At 38.8% G+C, this 20,464-nt stretch overlaps 1 protein-coding gene and 1 long non-coding RNA gene across 5 annotated transcripts in view; one reads left to right on the top strand and one right to left on the bottom strand.

The window, feature by feature from the left end:
• anapc4 (anaphase promoting complex subunit 4) overlaps window positions 1-20,464 on the top strand; it is a 115,836-nt gene that overhangs the window by 51,809 nt on the left and 43,563 nt on the right. For all 4 annotated transcript variants that reach the window (XM_063043341.1, XM_063043340.1, XM_063043342.1 and 1 more), the window contains 6 exons: window positions 3,466-3,530; window positions 4,667-4,709; window positions 4,883-4,959; window positions 6,931-7,031; window positions 9,911-9,962; window positions 15,392-15,447. In XM_063043341.1, coding sequence (XP_062899411.1) covers window positions 3,466-3,530; window positions 4,667-4,709; window positions 4,883-4,959; window positions 6,931-7,031; window positions 9,911-9,962; window positions 15,392-15,447 — 394 coding nt within the window. The remainder of the gene's footprint in view (window positions 1-3,465; window positions 3,531-4,666; window positions 4,710-4,882; window positions 4,960-6,930; window positions 7,032-9,910; window positions 9,963-15,391; window positions 15,448-20,464) is intronic.
• Window positions 1-20,464, bottom strand: part of LOC134344096 (uncharacterized) — a 38,734-nt gene that overhangs the window by 9,812 nt on the left and 8,458 nt on the right. The window contains exon 2 of the long non-coding RNA XR_010017360.1: window positions 3,292-3,457. This is a non-coding gene — a long non-coding RNA (uncharacterized LOC134344096). The remainder of the gene's footprint in view (window positions 1-3,291; window positions 3,458-20,464) is intronic.

Here is a 20,464-nt window from a genome sequence, read left to right on the forward strand (position 1 = left end):
TTGTCACATGTATATCAAAACATTGGAACCTAAAGTGGAATGCATTGTTTTTGTCAGCACTCAACACTATGAGATATGCTGTGGACAGACCAGAAGGGTCGCCATGCTTCTGGCGCTAACATAGCATGCCAACAAATTACTAACAAACTTGTATGTATTTGGAATGTGAGAGGAAACCAGAGCACCTGGTGGAAACCCACAAGGTCATGGGGAGAACGTACAAGCTCCTTACAGATCGCAGGGGGAATTGAACCCCGAACATTGAATGTGTATCTTCAGGCTCCTCAACCTTCTCCCTGATGGTAGTAACGAGTAGAGGGCATGTCCTGAATAATAAGGGTCAGTAATGATGGATGCTGCTTTTTTGAGACCCCTCCTTTTGAAGGTGTCCTCAGTGATGTGGAGAAATATGCCTGTGTTGGAGCTGACTGAGTCTACCACACTCTACCGCCTCTTTCATTGGAGCCTCCATACCAGCTGGTGATACCACTAGTCAGAATGCTAACTGAGTGGATTCAGCTACAGCAGGGAAGAGAGAAATTCCCCATCAATTCCATGATTCTTGATATCTGTTAACATCCTTTATAATACAAACTTTACTTGTGTCTTTCTCTAAACTGGACAATATATTACAGCTATGGTATTTTTAAAAATAAACAAGTCTAATTATCAAAGCAAGCAAAAATCCTTAATGATTAAGTATCTTTTTTAAAGAAAGCTTTTCTCTTGTGCATGTCTAAGAGCATTTAAGTGTTTCATGAAAGTTCAAGATTCCAAAATAGTTCTTGAAACACTGCATGACTACTGACTTGTCCTTAATTTTGTGTTTTTGAGAAGCTGAAGGACAGACTCAGAGTGATGGCAATAACATGATAGATCAAAAAAAAAGCAAGTCACTGTAATAAAGTCAATTCAATTCAATAAATAAAAGGCCTACTTACTAAAACATCTAAGGAACTCTAAGAGGGAGGTGCAACTTGCTCTTCTATGGTGAGCACATAAGATAACAACTGTTAGGATAGGAAAAAGCTTCTTCCTCCAGGCTGTGAGACTACTGAACTCTTCGCCACACCCCCCCAGGTCTCATCACATATGAAGTGCTGGTAGCGTATACTGTTTAGTTTTTAACTTGTGTTGTACAGTAAATGCATCTTGGTCTGGAAGAACATTGTTTCATTTGGTAGTATACAGGTATAATGCCTGTTTTGTTTGTTTGTTTATTTATTTATTGAAATACAATGTGGAATAGGCCCTTCCAGCCCATGAACTTGAACTAATCATAATAGGTATTATATTCAAAGTGAATCTTGGTACTAATCTCTTTGAATAGTTATATCCTGTCCTGCATTGGAACATAGATTTACACCAAACCTGACCTCTGTCTTGGTAATCTAATAGTCAATCTGGTAGTAGAATTGAGTACTCTTTATCCAAAATGCTTGGGGTTGGAAGTGTTTCTGATTTCAGATTTTGGAATATATAATGAGATAGCTTGGGATCACCATCATTTCCAACTCTGAATTTATGTTCTATTGGTAATCAATCTTGGTCTTACACTTGCTCATCACATGTGTACTTAACAGTAAAAATTATTACATAACATTAATGTAATGAAAATATAATTGTCCAGGGTAACAAAAGCAGCACAGCAGCAATAGGAGAATATCTGAATCAGCTATTGAACAACAAACAATGGCGGACTTTCAGTTGCCACTTACAATGTTGTGCTTTGATTAAAAGGTTACAATACTCTATTTGTAATGTACTTTTTTAAGGTTTTATGTAAGGTATAATAACAATCAGTATTGTAGGCTTGCTCTGGTGTTAGATTTTCATCAGAGACGGTCTTGAAAAGCTCGTCAATTAATTTTTCTGCTGCTTCATGATCAACAGACTCTTTAAAAAATTAATGTCATACCTTTTCTTAAATTTCTGTAACTAGCTTGCTGAATATTCACAATTACCTTCAATTTTCAGTTTGTCGTGGTAAATCTTTGCTTGTTTAATGATCAGCATACCATTAAGCGGCATGTGTTGACTCTGACACTGATGAATACACTCTTTCAATACACAATTGAGATCTTCATTTTTCACTTTATGAAGTGTTTCTTTTTGTTTATCATTACCTTCTATTCATTACATATGTGAGGTCACTTCTCAGAACTGTCCTTGGTGCACAGAGACCTGCACATCGCCTGGGAACTTTCCCAGTGCCTTGTAGAATTTTCCATTTGTGATATCATGTCAGCACTCAAGAAAATTTCAGGTTTTGAGTTGAGAGTTAAAGGACAAAAGTTTAGGGGTAACATGAGGGGGAACTTTACTCAGGGAGTGGTGGCTGTGTGGAACGAGCTTCCAGCAGAAGTGGTTGAGGCAAGTTGGATGTTGTCATTTAAAGTTAAATTGGATAGATATATGGACAGGAAGGGAATGGAGGGTTATGGGCTGAGTGCAGGTCGGTGGGACGAGGTGAGAGTAAGAGTTCGGCATGGACTAGAAGGGCCGAGATGGCTTGTTTTCCATGCTGTAATTGTTATATGGTTATATTTTGGATGTTTTTGGATTTTCAGATAAGGGGTACTCAACCTGTATTAGCAAATAACCATTGTTGTTATATTCTGTATAAATGAACAAAGATTGGAGAGTTAATTCAAGATTATTAGACAAAATAAAGTTAATTATTTAATTTGATTATGATTCTATTGAATTTCATTATTAAGATAAGATCTTAATGCTTAAAATGTTATAAGTGGCCACACAATATTCAGAAATATAAGCCTCTTGGAGACCGAAACTTCTGAAGAGTGTTACGATTGTTATTCCATTTTCATTGGGGTAGTTGATCACATGCAATTATCATTATGGTGCAAGTTAAATGCTTTAGCTGAAACTTAGCAGAGAAATCCTTCAGTGGCATTCGAAATAATTATGCTTTAACCAAGTCAGAGAGAAGATAAGCCTTTCATCCCAGTAGTCCAGAATTTCATGGGAACAGCAAATATCCATGCTCACCATTCCCTTACCTGCTGTATTAATTACTTGAATTAACCTAGTATTCCCCTAATCATAAAGCCCACATAATTGCTTTGACAGCCAGGAAACAACACTTTCAGGCTGAAATACTGCCAAGGAGTTTACATGTATATGTTTCTAACATTGATGGATATTCAAAAATCAGTAAAGGTTAAACATTACAAATGTATAAAGATTGTTGAAATGTGTCCTTTAAAATTAAAAACACACAAAATAAATACGTTTAAAATAGCCCAAATAATTAAAAGTATAAAATACCTCGTCTAGCAGCCATTCTTTGCCTACTGGCAACGTTTTCCGCTTTTATCACCATTGCTTGGAAATTAATTTTGTCTATTTCCATTGCTGTGTAATAGCCTATATGGCACCGAGAATCCCAGATGTGAGATTATTTGCTCCAGAATCTTCAAATGTAATTATTTTTCTGTTTAGGAAAAAAATACTCAAACTTCAGTGCAGGAAGAATTCATGCAGCTCCTGATGTGGGGTAAAGCTAGGTAAGTTTGTTAAGCCTCATGAATATTATAACAAAAATATGATTAAAATAGCACATGCATGTTCTTAATAATTTATCTGACAGATTCATTTTCCTGTTAGTTAATAATGAACCATCATTTCAATACCTTTTAAATATGTATAAAAATTAGCATGTAGTATGCCTGTTTACATTTGATTTGCAAATCCTGAATTTTGACATGTTTACTTCCATCATGGTAGGTTGTCAGGTTTGCTTCAAATGATTGACTTTATTTCTTTATAGTTCCATTTATTTGTATATTTAATAATTTTTTTTCCAATGTAAGTGTTTCTAGAACTCCTTCTCTCTGAGGACGATGACGCTAACTATAAGCTGTCTTGAAATATTTATTCTTTGATTCTTGTTTTCCTTCAGTGCCTTCTTCTTAGCACCTGTTAAATCAATTCATTTTTTTTTATGCCTTTATATCTTATTGGGTCTTATGTTGATGCTGATTTTATTTTATTTGTTCTTAAGAAACCTGGTCTAAGATTAAAAGATCAGTCTTATTTAACTGTCTGTATGTGATGTTTATTTCCCCCTAAAGATCAAGTTCATTTTGGGGGCTGGCTGCTAAAGTTAAGTTTGATTTAACTAATTTATATGGTGCTTCTTTTTCTCCATAACTTACCATAACTTTTAATATCTATCAAAGGCTTATTTTATTTAATTTTACATACATGTTTTCTTGATTTTATTTGGATATTGCTGACTTTTAAATAAGATATTTTTAAGTTATTTTAGTTTTTATATAATAAATTTATATGGGTAAAACCACTATTTGGAACCAAATACCATTTTTCTGCTTTTTCTGTCTTAATCTTTCATCCATTAGTTTCCGCTGTGTACATAAGTGCATTTCATATGTGATTACCTTCATCTCTTTTCAAATTTCTTTTACTTAATTCCACTGCTTCTACTTGTGTATTAATTTTCACCTGTTTTAACTCTGCCTGTTTTTTTTTTCCTGGTTCAGCACACCCAACATCTTTAACTCCTCCATATCCATCCCCCGTTACTGTTCTTTGTGAAATATTTTGCGTCTTGATTAGTTAAAAATTTGCCAAGATATCTACATTGTCTAGCTGTAACTAAAATGTGTGTTTTTGTTTGTAGTCCAGAATTGCAGTCTTTACTTATGAACCAGCTAACAGTTAAAGTAAGTATACTGAAAAATAGAAAGAATTGAATAAAAATTTTGACAACTAGTAGTAATCTTGAATATACTAATAAAAGTGGTTTTGGTAAAGTTATTTCTTTAATTTGATACAATCTTTTTGTGAAATGATGGCTTCCATTTTGCCTGTGAACATTTTTCTTTGTTTAAAACAGGGTTTAAAGAAGCTTGGTCAGTCCATCGAATCATCTTACTCTAGTATTCAGAAATTGGTTATTAGTCACCTGCAAAGGTAGAATATCATTCTTTTAAATTGAGAAGAGTTTATTATTGAAGTGCATTTCCAAGTTTTTATGCTGGACAACAGCTGTAAGATATGATCAGAATCAAACTGTTGTGTTTTTTTAAATATTGTCAATATTTCATTTTTATAGCTGTGAATTAAACAAATATGGATTTTCCATTGTTCTTGCTTTGGGCTTATTTCTTTTAGGACAATATTGTTATTTTACACATTTCCAGAATTATTCCCATGAGGAACATGAGCTTTTTCACCTCCACCAGGGAGTAGTTGCTAAATGAATAGCAGTTTTTAAATCAATGCAGTTCTTCTACTACTTCCAATATCTGGCATTTGCTATCCAAACTAAATTAACTGCAAGCACTGAAGTGGAATACAGCCATAAATACAATCTAGATATTTGACTCTTACAACAATCATTCATCTAGAATGGACAAATATAAACATAGATATTTCAGTCATGGTATGGCGATATCACCTGTTAATAACAGTGAAAGGTAATATAGATTTAGTTTATATAAAGCTACCAAATGGAGCAAGTTAATATTTAAAATGAAGGCGGTATTGTTAAAATAGTATATTTGAACTCCAACCACCCCTGCCCTCCCCTACCCCAACCAACTCAAGAGATATCAAGTTAATAACTAGTGGAAAAAACAAAATAAGATTTGAAATGAATCTGTGAAGCATAGCTGCTCTGGTTTAGTGTGGCTTTACTTAGCCCAGTAAAAATGTTGCAGTCAATCTTAGAAATTACGTAAGTGGCAACCATGCAAATGGATTGTTCATTTCCTTATAAGGGAAGATTTAACAGCAGAAGAAATTGTAGATGCTTAGGAAAGGAGAGCCATTTTGAACTTATTTCCCTTTTGTGGACTTTTATTAAGGTGGGTAACACTGCAAGAAGGGTTTATATCTCTTGTTAAGTATGGGACTGGCATCACATAAAGTCAAACCAGATCAGGATGATCCGTTCAGCTCCTTAAAAGATTGCATTTTTACAACAATCTGGTAGTTTTCATGGGTGATACTGTCAGTAATTACAAGAATTATGGAAACTTGAAACATGGAGATTCTGTAGATGCTGGAAATTGTAGATGTTGCGGAACAACACACACAGAATGCTGGAGGGACTCAGCAGGTCAGGCAGTATCTATGGAGAGGAATAAGCATTTGACATTTTGGGCCATGTCCTGATGAAGGGTCTCGACCTGAAACATCTACTGTTTATTCCTCTCCGTAGATACTGCCTGACCTACTGAGTTCTTCCAGCATTTTGTGTGTTATTATAGAATCCTCTCTCACAACATGTCACTGAGAGGGTAAAATTACCATTCACTATTGCTAGTCCACCTTGATTCAGAATTATTATGAAGAATTTACAGAATGCAATTTACATACTTCCAAGCTTTCATAAATACTGATACGACTTTGACAAAACAGTCTTCTCTGAGGTATATCTCCGATCTTCAAGATAGTTTTGTGTTTTTTTTAATTACACCCGTGAAAGAGATAGTTTAAGATCTCAAATGTAACTTGAAACCTCCAATATTGTAGCATTGCATGGAAGATCAGCATGAAGTCTAAGTTTATTTTTAATTGGGACTTGTTCCCATAAACTTTTGAATAAAAGACAAGTGAGCTCCTAATTAATCCATTGTGAGCACTAATTCCACCAGGGTAAAGGCTGCATAATAATTTTCATGATTTCATTTAGAAGATAAAATATGAAACTGCTGATATAACTGAAACTGAATAGTGATTCTTAAATAATAAGCATATGTCATACATAAAATTTCATACAGATAGAAATAAAAGGCTTTTGGCATTATAAATTTAGTTTTTCAATTGCATTGTTCGTTATATGGCCTATTCTTAGGATGAAAAACTCTTTTATGATGTGACTTTTATATACTGTATCATGGGCTGTTTTTCTATTGCTCTCTCTTCCTTCACACACAGTGGATCAGAGGCTCTTCTGTACCATTTAAATGAACTAAAGGGAATGGCTATGTGGAAGCAGAAATACCAACCTTTGGGATTAGATGTGCCTGCAATAGAAGGTATATTTAAAATATTTTGAAATTTATAAATACAGAATATTAATGACTATTAAGAAACTAGATATGACTATTCTCAGTATACAGAGTTTTGTTATTTAAAATAGGTATCCTCGATAATTCAAGTATGTTTCTAAAATACCTGGTGAAGCACATTGCAAAACACATGACTTCTATCAGAAAGAAGGACAATAGCAGCGAAGGCATGGGAACACCACCGTCTGGAACTTCCCTGTCAAGTCAGACACCATCCTGACTTGAAAATAGTTTTCCATCCTACACCATCACTGATTCAAAATTCCCTAACAGCATTGTGGGTGTGCCCGCACATTGAGGACTGCAGCCTTTCACGAAGGCAGCTCTGTACCACCTTGTCAAGAACAACTAGTAATTGGCAATTAAATACTGGCTCAGCCTGTGAGGTTCATACGCTTTGAATAAATATTTAGGGAAAAAAACAATCTGGTCCATTATAATTTACTGTAACGTCTTTTCTATTGGTGGATCGTCCTATTGTCATACGCCCATTTTATACTTTTGAGACATAGACATTGTATAGCAGGCATGCCAGACTTCTCAATGAAGAGTACTCCACTGCCACATTCTGTCCCAAACAAACCTCCCCACCACATGTACATTGCTGAAAGGGTCACAGATCAGGTGTGCAGGACATGTCAGAATAATGTCTAATGACAGACACTGCTATTTCGTAGAGAACTGACTGAGGGAGGGCAAACAGTCATGTTGTGGACAGAAAAGATTCCCATACTCTCTCGGAGCATCCCTGAAAGGCTTCGTTATTGATGCATACTACTGGGAACCACGAGCATTAGATTATTTACTTTGGTGTACCTTCTTAAAAAGCAGGGCTTGCTCATCATATGAGGAATCTAGAATGGATGAAGCAAACAGGAATAGAGAATCTCAAAATTCATCCTGGCCTTCTGAGCCTGCTCCACCTTTCAGTAAAGTCGTAGCTGTTCCGGCTGTAGACTTAACCCACCTGCCTTTTCTCCATAACCCATAATTCCGGGCTATGCAAAAAGCTATCTAACTCTGTTTTAAACATATTTAATGTGGTAGCCTCTACTGCTGCTTCTTGGCAGAGAATTCCACAGATTTACTACTCTGTGAGGAAGTGTTTTTTCATCATCTCCATCCTAAATCTATTCCCCCAAATCTTGAGGCTGTGTCCTCTAGTTATAGTCTCACCTACGAGTGGAAACAACTTTCCTGCTTCTATCTTATCTATCCTTTTCACAATTTGTTATGTTTCTATAAGGTCTCCTCTCAATCTTTGGAATTCCAGCAAGTATAGACCTAGGTGACTCAATCTGTCCTCATAGGCTAACCTCCTTATCTCTAGAATCAATCTGGTGAACCTCCTCTGCACCACCTCCAAAGCCAGTACATCTTTCCTCAAGTAAGGAGACCAGACTGCATACAGTACTCCAGGTGTGGCTTCACCAGTACCCTGTATAATTGCAGCATAACCTCCCTGTTCTCAAATTCAGTTTGCCTTCTTGATAACCTGATGCATCTGCAAGCCAACTTTTGCTATTCAGGCATAAGCACTCCCATGTCCCTCAGTATAACAGCATTTCACCATTGCAATAATAATCTGATCTTCTAGTTGTCCTTCCAAAGTGGTTGACCTCTTTGTTCTCCATCAGCCAGATTCTTGCCCACTCATTTAATCTATCTATCTCTCTGTAGGCTCTTTGCATCTTCTGCACAATTACTTTTCCACTCAGTTTAGTGTCATCAGCAAATCTAGATACATTACACTCAGTCCCCTCTTCCGAATCATTGATGTAGATTGTGAACAGTTGTGAGCCAAGCAGCGACCCCTGTGGTAACACTTACCACTACCCAGAGGAGTACCCATTTATCCCAACTCTCTCTCTTTTCTCAGGAACCAATCCTATATCCATGCTAATACATTACCCCCATGCATCCTTATATGTCTTTTATGTGGCACCTTATCAATCGACATCTGAAAATCCAAGTATACAACATCCATCTCTTCCCCTCTATCTAGTGTGCTCATATCCTCAAAGAACTCCAGTAAGTTTGTTATTCGGAACCTGCTGTACTTGAATCCATGCTGTGTCTGCTGATGGAGCCACTTCTATCCAGCTGTCTTGCTATTTCGTCCTTAATGATAGCTTCAACCATTTTCCTAAGTACAGACATTAAATTACTCACAGTTTGTCTGCATCTTTTCTTAAAGGGTGGTGTGGCATACACTGTGTACACCAGGACCTGTCCAGAGAATTTTGGTCATTTATCACAAACGCATCTGCCAGGACTTCTGTCATTTCTTTTAATACCCAGGGATGCATCCCATCAGAACCAGGGGATCTGTCTACATATAGGCTATTATTTTCTCATCACTACCCCTGGTGATAGTGATTATATCTTTTGGCATGTTAGACGTGTCAAAACATTATAGACTTGATGTCAAGGTCTTACTCAAAGACAAGTGTCTACCAACAATAGATTCACATCACTGTCTAACTTTAGTGGAGCTCGTGCTGATTTATTCCAATCTTATAAATTTGATATCATTTCCCAACAAGACACACTATTTTTGCTGATGATAATTCCAGTAGTAAGCTTGTAGACATTTTTATTGAGTTTTTGTTTGATTTTCATGACCATCACAAATTAGACAAGATGATCCAATGGTATGATAGAGCAATTATAATCCCTTACTTATTAATAGTGAGCCAAAGAAACTTGCAATTGAGGAATCTGCAATTCAGAATTCTGTGTTTACCTCTTTTTGCTGTGGCATGTTGGAAAGCTACCATAACAACATAAGGTTAAATTTTGATGTACTACTGGTCAATACTTACAAAACTTGTTTTCTTTCAAAGATGCCATAAATGCTGTGGGAACATTCATACTAAAAGCAAATGAGTTGTTACAGTAAGTACAAATTAAATAAGATGTATTTGATTTTGTCAATGTGCAGAGGCTGATTCATTAACAGAAAATGAAATGTATTTCAGCAGACAGCATTAAACCCAAAGGGCTCTGATATGGGCACCACTTTCATATGAATTGCTGCCAGTCCATCCTCTGATATTTGGTAGCTGCCTGCAATGACATAGGTGGGAAAAGAAAAAGTTTAAAGAGCTAAGTAGAAAGCTGAAAAGCAGACCCTCCAGTGCAGTAAGCTCTGGATTGCTGCCTGTGCCATGCGTAAGTAAGGGTAAGAATAGGATGTTTTGGTAGATGAATGCATGGCTGATAAACTGGTGCAGGGAGCAGGACTTCAGATTTCTGGATCACTGGATTCTCTTCTGGGGAAGGGATGACTGGTATAAAAGGGACGAGTTACATTTGAACCCAAGGGGAACCAAAATCCTTGCAGGCAGGTTTGTGAGAATTGTTGAAGAGGGTTTAAACTAATTTAGCAGGGGGATGGGAACCGGAGTGATAAGGTTAGTGATGGGGAGGTTGGTATAAGACCGTAAGATATAGGAGCAGAATTAGGCTATCTGGCCCATCAAGTCTGCTCTGTCATTCAGTCATGGCTGATCCTTTTTTTTCTATCTCCTCCTCAACCCCAGTTCCCGGCCTTCTCCCCGTAACCTTTGATTCCATGTCCAATCAAGAACCTATCAATCTCTGCCTTAAATAAGCCCAACAACCTGGCCTCCATAGCTGCCTGTGGCAACAAACTCCACAAAATCACCACCCTTTGGCTAAAGAAATGTCTCCACATCTCTGTTTTGAAAGGGCGCCCCTCTATCCTGAGGCTGTGCCCCCTTGTCCTAGACTCTCCCACGATGGGAAACATCCTTTCCACATCTACTCTGTCTATGCCTTTCAACATTCGAAAGGTTTCAGTGAGATTCCCCCCCACCACCCATCCTTCTGAACTCCAGCGAGTACAGACCCAGAGCCATGAAATGTTCCTTGTACGATAACACTTTCATTTCTGGAATCATCCTTGTGACCCTCTCCAATGCCAGCACATTTTTTCGAAGATGAGGGGCCCAAAACTGTTCACAATACTCAAGGTGAGGCCTCACCAGTGCCTTACAAAGCCTCAGCATCACATCCTTGTTCTTATATTCTAGTCCTCTTGAAATGAATGCTAACATGGCATTTTGCCTTCCTCACCATCAACTCAACCTGCAAGTTAACCCTCAGGGTATTCTGCACAAGGACTCCCCAAGTCCCTCTGCATCTCAGATTCTTGGATTTTCTCCCCATTTAGAAAATAGTCTGCACATTTACTTCCACTACCAAAGTGCATGACCATGCATTTTCCAACATTTGCCACTTTCTTGCCCATTCTCCTAATCTGTCTAAGTCCTTCTGCATCCTACCTGTTTCCTCAACACTACCTGCCCCTCCACCAGGTCTTTCAGTTTTTTGAGCACCTTCTCTCTTGTAACAGTAACTGCACCCACTTCTCTTCCTTCACACACTGCAACATCAGGCATACTGCTAGTGTTTTCCACAGTGAAGACTGATGCAAAAGTTTCATTTAGTTCATTAGCCATCTCCTTGTCCCCCATTATTATTTCTCCTGCCGTCACTCTCCTATATCGTAATTCCACTCTCATTTCTCTTTTATTTTGTAACATACTTGAAAAATCTTTTACTATCTACTTCAATATTATTTGCTAGCTTGCTTTCATATTTCATCTTTTCCCTTCTAATGATTTTTTAGTTGCTCTCTGTAGGTTTTTAAAGACTTCCCAATCCTCTATCTTCCCACTAATTTTTGCTTTGTTATATGTCCTTTATTTTGCTTTTAGAATAGCTTTGACTTTCCTTGTCAGCCATGGCTGTGCTATTTTACCATTTGAGTATTTCTTCATTTTTGGAATACACGTGTCCTGCACCTTCCTCATTTCCCCCAAAAAAAACACGCCATTGCTACTCTGCTGACATCCCTGCCAGCAGCTCCTTCCAATTTACTTTGGCCAACTCCTCTCTCATACCACTGTAATTTCCCTTACTCCACTGAAATACTGTTACATAGAACTTTACTTTCTTTCTCCCTATCAAATTTCAAGTTGAACACAGTCATACTGTGATCACTGGTTCCTAAGGGTTCTTTTACCTTGGGCTCCCTAATCGCCTCCCGTTCATTACATAACACCCAATCTAGTATAGCTGATACTCTAGTAAGCTCAATGACAAACTGCTCTAAGAAGCTATGTCTTAGGCGTTCAACAAACTCACTCTCTTGAGATCCATTACCAACATGATTTTCCTAATCGACCTGCACGTTAAAATCTCCCATGACTACCAGAACATTGCCCTTTTGACTCACCTTTTCTATTTCCTGTTGTAACCTGTGGTCCACCTCCCAGCCACTGTTGGGAGGCCTGTATATAACTGCCATCAACATCCTTTTACCCCTGCAGTTTCTTAACTCAACCCACAAGGATTCAACATCTTCCGATCCCATGTCACATCTTTCTACTGATTTGATGGCATTCCTTACCAGTAGAGCCACACCATCCCCTCTGCCTACCTTCCTATCCCTCCATTGTAACGTGTAACCTTAGACATTCAGTTCCCAACTACAACCATCCTTCAGCCACAATTCAGTGATGGCCAAAACATCATACCTGGCAATCTGTAATATTGCAACAAGATCATCCACCTTATTTCGTATACTACATGCATTTTGATACAACACCTTGAGTACCATATTTGCTGTCCTTTCTGACTCTGCAGAGTATACAAGCAGAGGCAGTATGTAGTGAGGCTGTCAGGAAGGACAGGCAGAAGATAGGGCAAAATTGTAGTCAGTGGTTTAACTTGCAATGTAACAAAGGGACAAAATCAAAAAGCGTGATTAATACAGGACTAAAGGTGTTATATTTGAATGCACATAGTATACAGAGTAAGGTAGATAATCTTGTAGCACAGTTACAGATTGACAGGTATGACAATGTTGGCATTATTGAGTCATAGCTGAAAGAAGGTTATAGTTGGGAGCTTAACGTCCAAGGATACACTTTGTATCAAAAGGACAAGCAAGTAGACAGAGGCGGTGGCTTAGCTCTGTTGGTTTAAAAAAAAAGAAATCAAATTCTAAGGAAGAGATAAGAAGATATAGAATCTTTGTGGAAAGAGTTAAAAAAAAGAACTGCAAGGGTAAAAAGATCCTGATAGGAGTTCTATACAGGCCTCTGAGCAGTAGCCAGCATGTGGGCTACAAATTACAACAGGAGATGGAAATGTCGTCGAAAGGACAATATTGCAATAGTCATGGTGGATGTCAATATGCAGATAGATTAGGGAAATCAGGTCGGTGCGGGATCCCAAGAGAGAATTTGTAGAATGCCAAACAGATGGCTTTTTAGAGCAGCTCGTGGTTGAGCCCACTAGGGGATCAGCTATTCTGTAATGAGCTTAAGGTGAAGGAGCTCTTAGGAGCCAGTGGCAATGTAGAATTCATCCTGCAACTTGAGAAGGAGAAGCTAAAGTCAGATGTATCAGTGTTATAGTAAAGGGAATTACAGAGGCATGTGAGTAAAGCCAGCCAAAGTTAATTGGAAGAGGACACTAGCAGGAATGACGGCAGAGCAGCAATTGCTAGAGCTTCTGGGAGCAATTTGGAAGGCACAGGGACAGATACATTCTAAAGGCAAGATGACGCAACCGTGGCTGACGGAAAGTCAAAGCCAACATAAAAGCAAAGGAGAGGGCATGGTGGGAAGTTAGAGGATTTGGTAGGTTTTAAAAACCAACAGAAGGCAACTTAAAAAAGCCAAAAGGAGGGGAAAAAATGAAATGCGATGTTAAGCTAGCCAATAATTCAAAGAAGATACCAATTTTTAAAAAATATATATATAAAGAGATGCGAGAATAGATATCGGACTGCTAGAAAATAATGCTGGTGAAGTAGTAACGGGGGAGAAGGAAACGGCGGACAAACTGAATAAGTATTTTGCATCAGTCTTCACTGTGAAAGACACTAGCGGTATGTCAGAAGTTCAGGAGTGTCGGGGGATGGAAGTGTGTGAAGTTGCCATTACTGGGGAGAAGATTCTTGGGAAACTGAAAGGTCTGAAGGTAGATAATTTAGATAAGTTGCCTGGACCAGATGGACTGCACCCTGGGGTTCTGAAAGAGGTAGCTGAAGAGATTGTGGAGGCATTAGTAATAATCTTTCAAGAATCACTGGATTATAGGCCAATTAACGTGACCTCAGTAGTTGGCAATATGTTGGGGTTGATTGTTAAGGATGAGGTTTTGGAGTATTTTGAAGCACGTGATAAAATAGGTCAAAGTCAGTATGGTTGCCTTAGGCGAAAATCTTGCCTGTCAAATCTGTTGGTATCCTTTGAGGAAATAACAAAAGGTTAGACAAAGGAGAATTGTTGTGTACTTGGATCAACCAACTTTGCAGTTCTTTAACCAGTCAAAGGGAAAACATTAAGAGGCTTACAAAATCTGAACTAGGTCAATTGAAACAGATAGCAAGTAGAAAAAAAAAGTAGAAGATGGAATGGATTAAAAGGATCAGAAGGGAAGAGATTTTTTTTCTAATTTAAATATCTAGCAACCAAAGACATTGCTCTTTTTAAAAAAAAGGACAAGAATGAACAACCCTAATGCTTCCTATTCTTTAGTATGTAAACAAGATATTGATACAGTAAATTTCCTGTTGAGCAGAGCAACTTGGAAAACCATCCCGATTCTAGCAGTCCATTGACTATGTGTACCTAAATATCTTAACATATTTAATATTGCTAGCTTCACAGTTATTGCACCACAAATTCCATGACATTAAGTTGTAAGAAATAGTCACATAGGCATTTGCAGTCCAATGCAAAAGGTGTTTGGTTGAAGTTTTATTCTCTTTCATTATCAATGTGATTCTTACTTAATCATTAATATTTCTGAATATCAGAGGCATTAAAAATTGTAGAGGAAACCTTTGACCCAAGGCAAAACTTTTCTCATTGCTTTGCCTATCAAAACCTCTCAACCAATGCAGTGATGTAATATGAATAACTGGGGTCTCTGACATTAAACCAAATATAAATTCTGAATTAAATGGAAGTAAATGTTTTGTAATACTTCACTGAGATGACCCATTCTCAGTTACCAACATGTTTAAAAAATTTATAAAATCATTTGATTTGATTTTACATGAATGAGTCTGTTGTTCTGCAGTAACATGTTCACATATCTATCTATCCACCTAAAAGACACTTTTATCCATTACCGATAATGAAAACTTTTGAACCCTTTTGTCTTCATTGCAACTATCCATGCTGGGTTGTGGCACACCAAGGAAAATATTAGTTCTGCCTTAAATATAGCTATTAAGAAAAACAATGATTTTATTACTAAAATAATTTGTTCTATTTCAGGGTTATAGACAGTAGTATGAAAAGCTTCAAGGCATTTTTCAGATGGCTATATGCAGGTGAAGAAAATCTAATTTTATTAGATACATTCTTAGTTCTATCTACTGTGTGTTCAATTTTGAATGTTGTTTCATTTCTATAAGGTAGGTTAGGTCCAATTAACAAGATAGAATGAAATTCACTATTATTAACACTATTTTGGACAAAGTCAAACATGGTATTTGAATTATGATGGTTATTTAGCCAGATAAAGATATATTTAATGCTGAATATAAAAATAGAAATTGACAGAAGTTGATTATAGGTTTACTTTTAAAATTGATTGTATACAATTCCATTATGTCTGTTCAAATATCCACTCAGTGCAGAATTGCTGATGTTGGCAAGGTACTGCAGTAGAGAGCAGGAAGAGTTTAAAAAGAAGACTGCCATATACAGCGGGCAGTGGAGTGAGAGGGTAGCAGAGTGAGAAGGCTTTGGCTCAAGCGGGGCTTCGGCGAAGAAGGGTCAAAGCAAAGAACTGATTCGCAGAGATTCACAGATAACAGTCTTCGACTTCCCCAGCAGGCTCTTCCCTTTCTCCCATGGTCCTCTTCTGCTAACATCCGTTGCTGTGACATGGCAGGTGAGCTCAGACCCGTGCCATGCTCCTCCTGTGACAGGTGGGAACTCAGGAAAGCTGACAGTGTCTCTGAAGACTACATGTGCAGGAAGTGTGTCCAGCTGTAGTTCTTGATAGACTGCATGGCAGAACTGGAGCTGTGCATGGACTCACCACGGGGCATCCGAGATGCTCAGAATGTTGTGGAGAGCACACTCAGTGGGTCGGTTACCCCGCAGTTTAAAGATCTAAGGAAAGATAGGAAATGGGTGACCAACAGGAAGAGTAGTAGCAGGAAGATAGTACAGGAGTCTCCTGCGGTCATCTCCCTCCAAAACAGATATACCGCTTTGGAGACTGTTGGGGGAGATGGCTCATCAGGTGAAGGCAGCAGTAGCCAGGATCATGGCACCGTGGGTGGCTCTGCTGCGTATGAGGGCAAGATAAAGAGTGGCGGAGCTGTTGTGGTAGGGGATTCCATGGTAAGGGGAATAGAGAGAAGATTCTGTGGCCACAAACGGGATTCCCGTATGGTGTGTTGCCTCTTGGGTGCAAGGGTCAGAGATGTCTCAGAGAGGCTGCAGGGCATTCTGAAAGGGGAGGGTGAGCAGCCTTGAAGAAAACTGGATGAGGTTCTACAAGCTGAATTTAGGGAGCTAAGAGATAAATTAAAGAGGAGGACCTCAAAGGTAATCATCTCAGGATTATTACTGGTGCCATGTGCTAGCCAGAGTTGGAATAGCAGGATAGCTAGAATGAATATGCAGCTTGAGCGGTGGTGCAAGAGGGAGGGTTTCAGATTCTTGGGGCATTGGAACCGCTTCTGGGGAGGTGGGACCAATACCATCCAGACGGTCTACATCTGGGCAGGGCCAGGATCAATGTCCTAGGGAGATAGTTTGCTAGTGCTTTTGGGGAGGTTTTAAACTAATATGGCAGGGGGATGGGAACCCACACAGAAAAGAAGAGGGAAGTGAAGCAGAGACCAAAGCTAGAATTAGTGAAGAAAAAAGTAACAGTAGAGTGCATGAAAGTAAAATGCAAAAATCACATAGGTCACTAGATTCTAAAAGGACAATGAATATAAGGGCACTTTATCTAAATGCCCGTAGTATTAGAAACAAGGTTAGTGAACTTGTGGCACAGATCAGTATCAAGGCATATGATTTAGTGGCCATTACAGAAACATGGTTGCAAGGTGGAGATGACTGGGAATTAAATATCCAAGAGTATCAGGTAATATGGAAAGATGGGCAAAGGAGATGGGCTGGCGCTCTTGATTAGGGATTTGATCAGGGCGATTGTGAGAGACGATACAAGATCTACGGAGCAGAACGGATAGAGATTAAGAATAGTAAAGGGAGAAATTCACTGGTGGGTGTTGTCTGTAGGCCACCTAATAAAAATATTGCAGTGGCAGAGATGATTATTCAAGAAATAACTGTGGCTTGTAAGAATGGAACAGCAGTTGTCATGGGGGATTTTAACTTCCACATACATTGGGTGAATCAGGTTGGTCAAGGAAGTCTTGAGGAGGACTTCATAGAATGCATCCGTGATGGCTTTCTTGAGCAGCATGTTAGTGAATCTACAAGGGAAAATAGTATCTTTGATCTAGTCCTGTGCAATGAGACAGGTAAGATTAATGATCTTGTAGTCAGGGATCCTCTTGGAAAGAGTGATCATAGTATGATTGAATTTTGCATACAGATGGAGGATGAAATAGATCTAAAACTAGTGTATTATGCTTGAACAAGGGAGACTACCACAGGATGAGGGAGGAGTTGGCTAATGTGGATTGGAAGCATAGGCTATTTGGTAGGACAGTTGAGGAACAGTAGAATACTTTCAAAGAGATTTTTCACAGTGCTCAACAAAAGTATGTTCCAGTCAAAAGTAAGGACAGTAAGTGTGGGGAGAGCCAGCCTTGGATAACAAAGGAAATAAAAGATAGTATCAAATTAAAAGCTCATGTGTACAAAGTCGCAAAGAGTAGTGGGAGACTGGAGGATTGGGAGAACTTTAAAAAGCAACAGAGAACAACTAAACAAGAAATAAGGAAAGGGAAGATAGAGTAAGAAAGTAAATTAGCACAAAATAAAAAAACAGACAGCAAAAGTTTTTATAAATATATAAAGCGGAAGAGGGCGGCTAAAGTCAACGTAGGCCCCTTGGAAGGCGAGAAGGTGAAATTGGTATTGGGTGACAAGGAAATGGCTGAGGCATTGAACGACTATTTTGTGTCGGTCTTCACGGTGGAAGACACGTCTAATATGCCAAAGAAGGATGTTATGGACGAAATGGGAGGTGACGACTTCGATAAAATCACTGTCACTAAAAAGATAGTGATGAGCAAACTACAGGGCCTGCCTGGTCCTGATGGGATGCATCCCAGGGTGTTGAAGGAATTGGCGGAGGTTATAGTAGACGCATTGGTAATCCTTTATCAAAACTCTCTAGACTCTGGGCAGGTCCCAGCGGATTGGAAGACAGCAAATGTCACGCTACTTCTTAAAAAAGGATGTAGGCAAAAGACGGGCAACTATAGGCCAGTTAGCTTAACATCTGTAGTTGGGAAAATGCTTGAAGCTGTCATTAAGGAAGAAATAGCGAAACATTTAGAAAGGAGTGGTTCCATTAGACAGACGCAGCATGGATTCAGAAAGGGCAGGTCCTGTTTGACAAACTCCTGTTTGAGGACATAATCAGTGCAGTGGATAGAAGGGAACAGGTGGATGTCGTATACTTGGATTTCCAGCAGGCATTCAATTAGGTGCTGCACAAGAGACTTATAAATAAGATACGGATGCATGGAGTCAGAGGAAGTGTATTGGCATGGATAGCTGATTGGTTAACCAATAGAAGGCAGTAAGTTGGTATAAATGGGTGCTTCTCCAGTTGGCAGTCAGTGGTGAGTTGGGTGCTGCAGGGGTCGGTGCTGGGCCCGCAGCTGTTTACCATTTACGTTGATGATTTGGAAGAGGGGACTGAGTGTAGCATAGCAAAATTTGCTGATGACACTAAACTGAGTAGAAAAGCAAATTGTACAGAGGGTGTGGAGAATCTGCAGAGGGATATAGACAGATTAAGTGAGTAGGCCAAGGTCTGGCAGATGGAATACAACGTTGCTAAATGCGAGATCCACTTTGGAAGGAATAATAGAAGAGCAGATTATTATTTAAATAGTGGAAGATTGCAGCATGCTGTTGTGCAGAGGGACTTGGGAGTGCTTGTTCATGAATCGCAAAAATTTGGCTTGCACGTACAACAGGTTATTAAGAAGGTAAACAGAATGTTGGCCTTCATTGCTAGAGGGATTGAATTCAAGAGCAGGGAGGTCATGCTGCAACTATACAGGGTACTGCTGAGGCTGCACCAGGAGTACTGTGTGCAGTTCTGGTCTCTATACTGAGGAAGAATATACTGGCTTTGGAGGCGATACAGAGGAGGTTCACCAGGTTGATTCCAGGGATGAAGGGGTTAACCTATGAGGAGAGATTGAGTCACCTGGGACTATACTCTCTGGAGTTCAGAAGAATGAGAGGGGATCTTACAGAAGCATACAAAATTTTGAAAGGGATAGATAAAATAGAAGTAGGAAAGTTGTTTCCATTGGTAGGTGAGACTAGAACTAGGGGACATTGCCTCAAGGTTTGGAGTAGAAGATTTAGGGCGGAGATGAGGAGAAACTGATTTTCCCAGAGAGTGGTGAATCTGTGGAATTCTCTGCCCAGGGAAGCAGTTGTGGCTTCCTCACTATATATATGTAAGATACCGTTAGATAGGTTTTTTACATAGTAAGGGAATTAAGGGTTATGGGGAAAAGGCAGGTAGATGGAGCTGAGTTTACGGTCAGATCAGCCATGATCTTATTTATTGGCGGGACAGGCTCGATGGGCTGGATGGCCTACTCCTGCTCCTATTTCTTGTGTTCTTATGTTCTTATTCAGGTCAGGTTGAGTCTGTGGGGAGCGAGCCTGCCTATGCTTCAGGTGATGATTTTTCTTCAGAATTAATCCTCATTGAATTAAAACATTAGTTCTTTATCTCTCTCCACAGCTGTTGAATGCTCTGAGTTCTTCCAGCATTTTAAATATCAATTTAATATAATTTATCTGGAATCATCATTAACTATGTAAGAGGATATTATTTACATGTCATTAGGAACATGAAGAATAGAAGCGTGTGTAGCAGATAGAAGTAACAATAATAGGTGTGCATATTAATTGCCATTATATGACTAACAGCATCCACCAGGAGTGTATAATAAGAGCTGCATCTTTCAGCACATTTTCAAGTAGTTTGAAAAAAATACGTGCCCAAGTCTGGTATTGAAAGCAGTGATAAATGTTCTGATTGTTTCCTGTTTACTTACCTCTGTTCATTATGACTAATTGGTGACACATTTGGTTAAATCCTGTCTTGTTGTCAAAGGTTATTTCTATGATGATAGACCTATTTTTTGTATGAATGAG

This window comes from Mobula hypostoma, chromosome 3 (assembly GCF_963921235.1).
Source record: "Mobula hypostoma chromosome 3, sMobHyp1.1, whole genome shotgun sequence".
NCBI lineage: Eukaryota > Metazoa > Chordata > Chondrichthyes > Myliobatiformes > Myliobatidae > Mobula > Mobula hypostoma.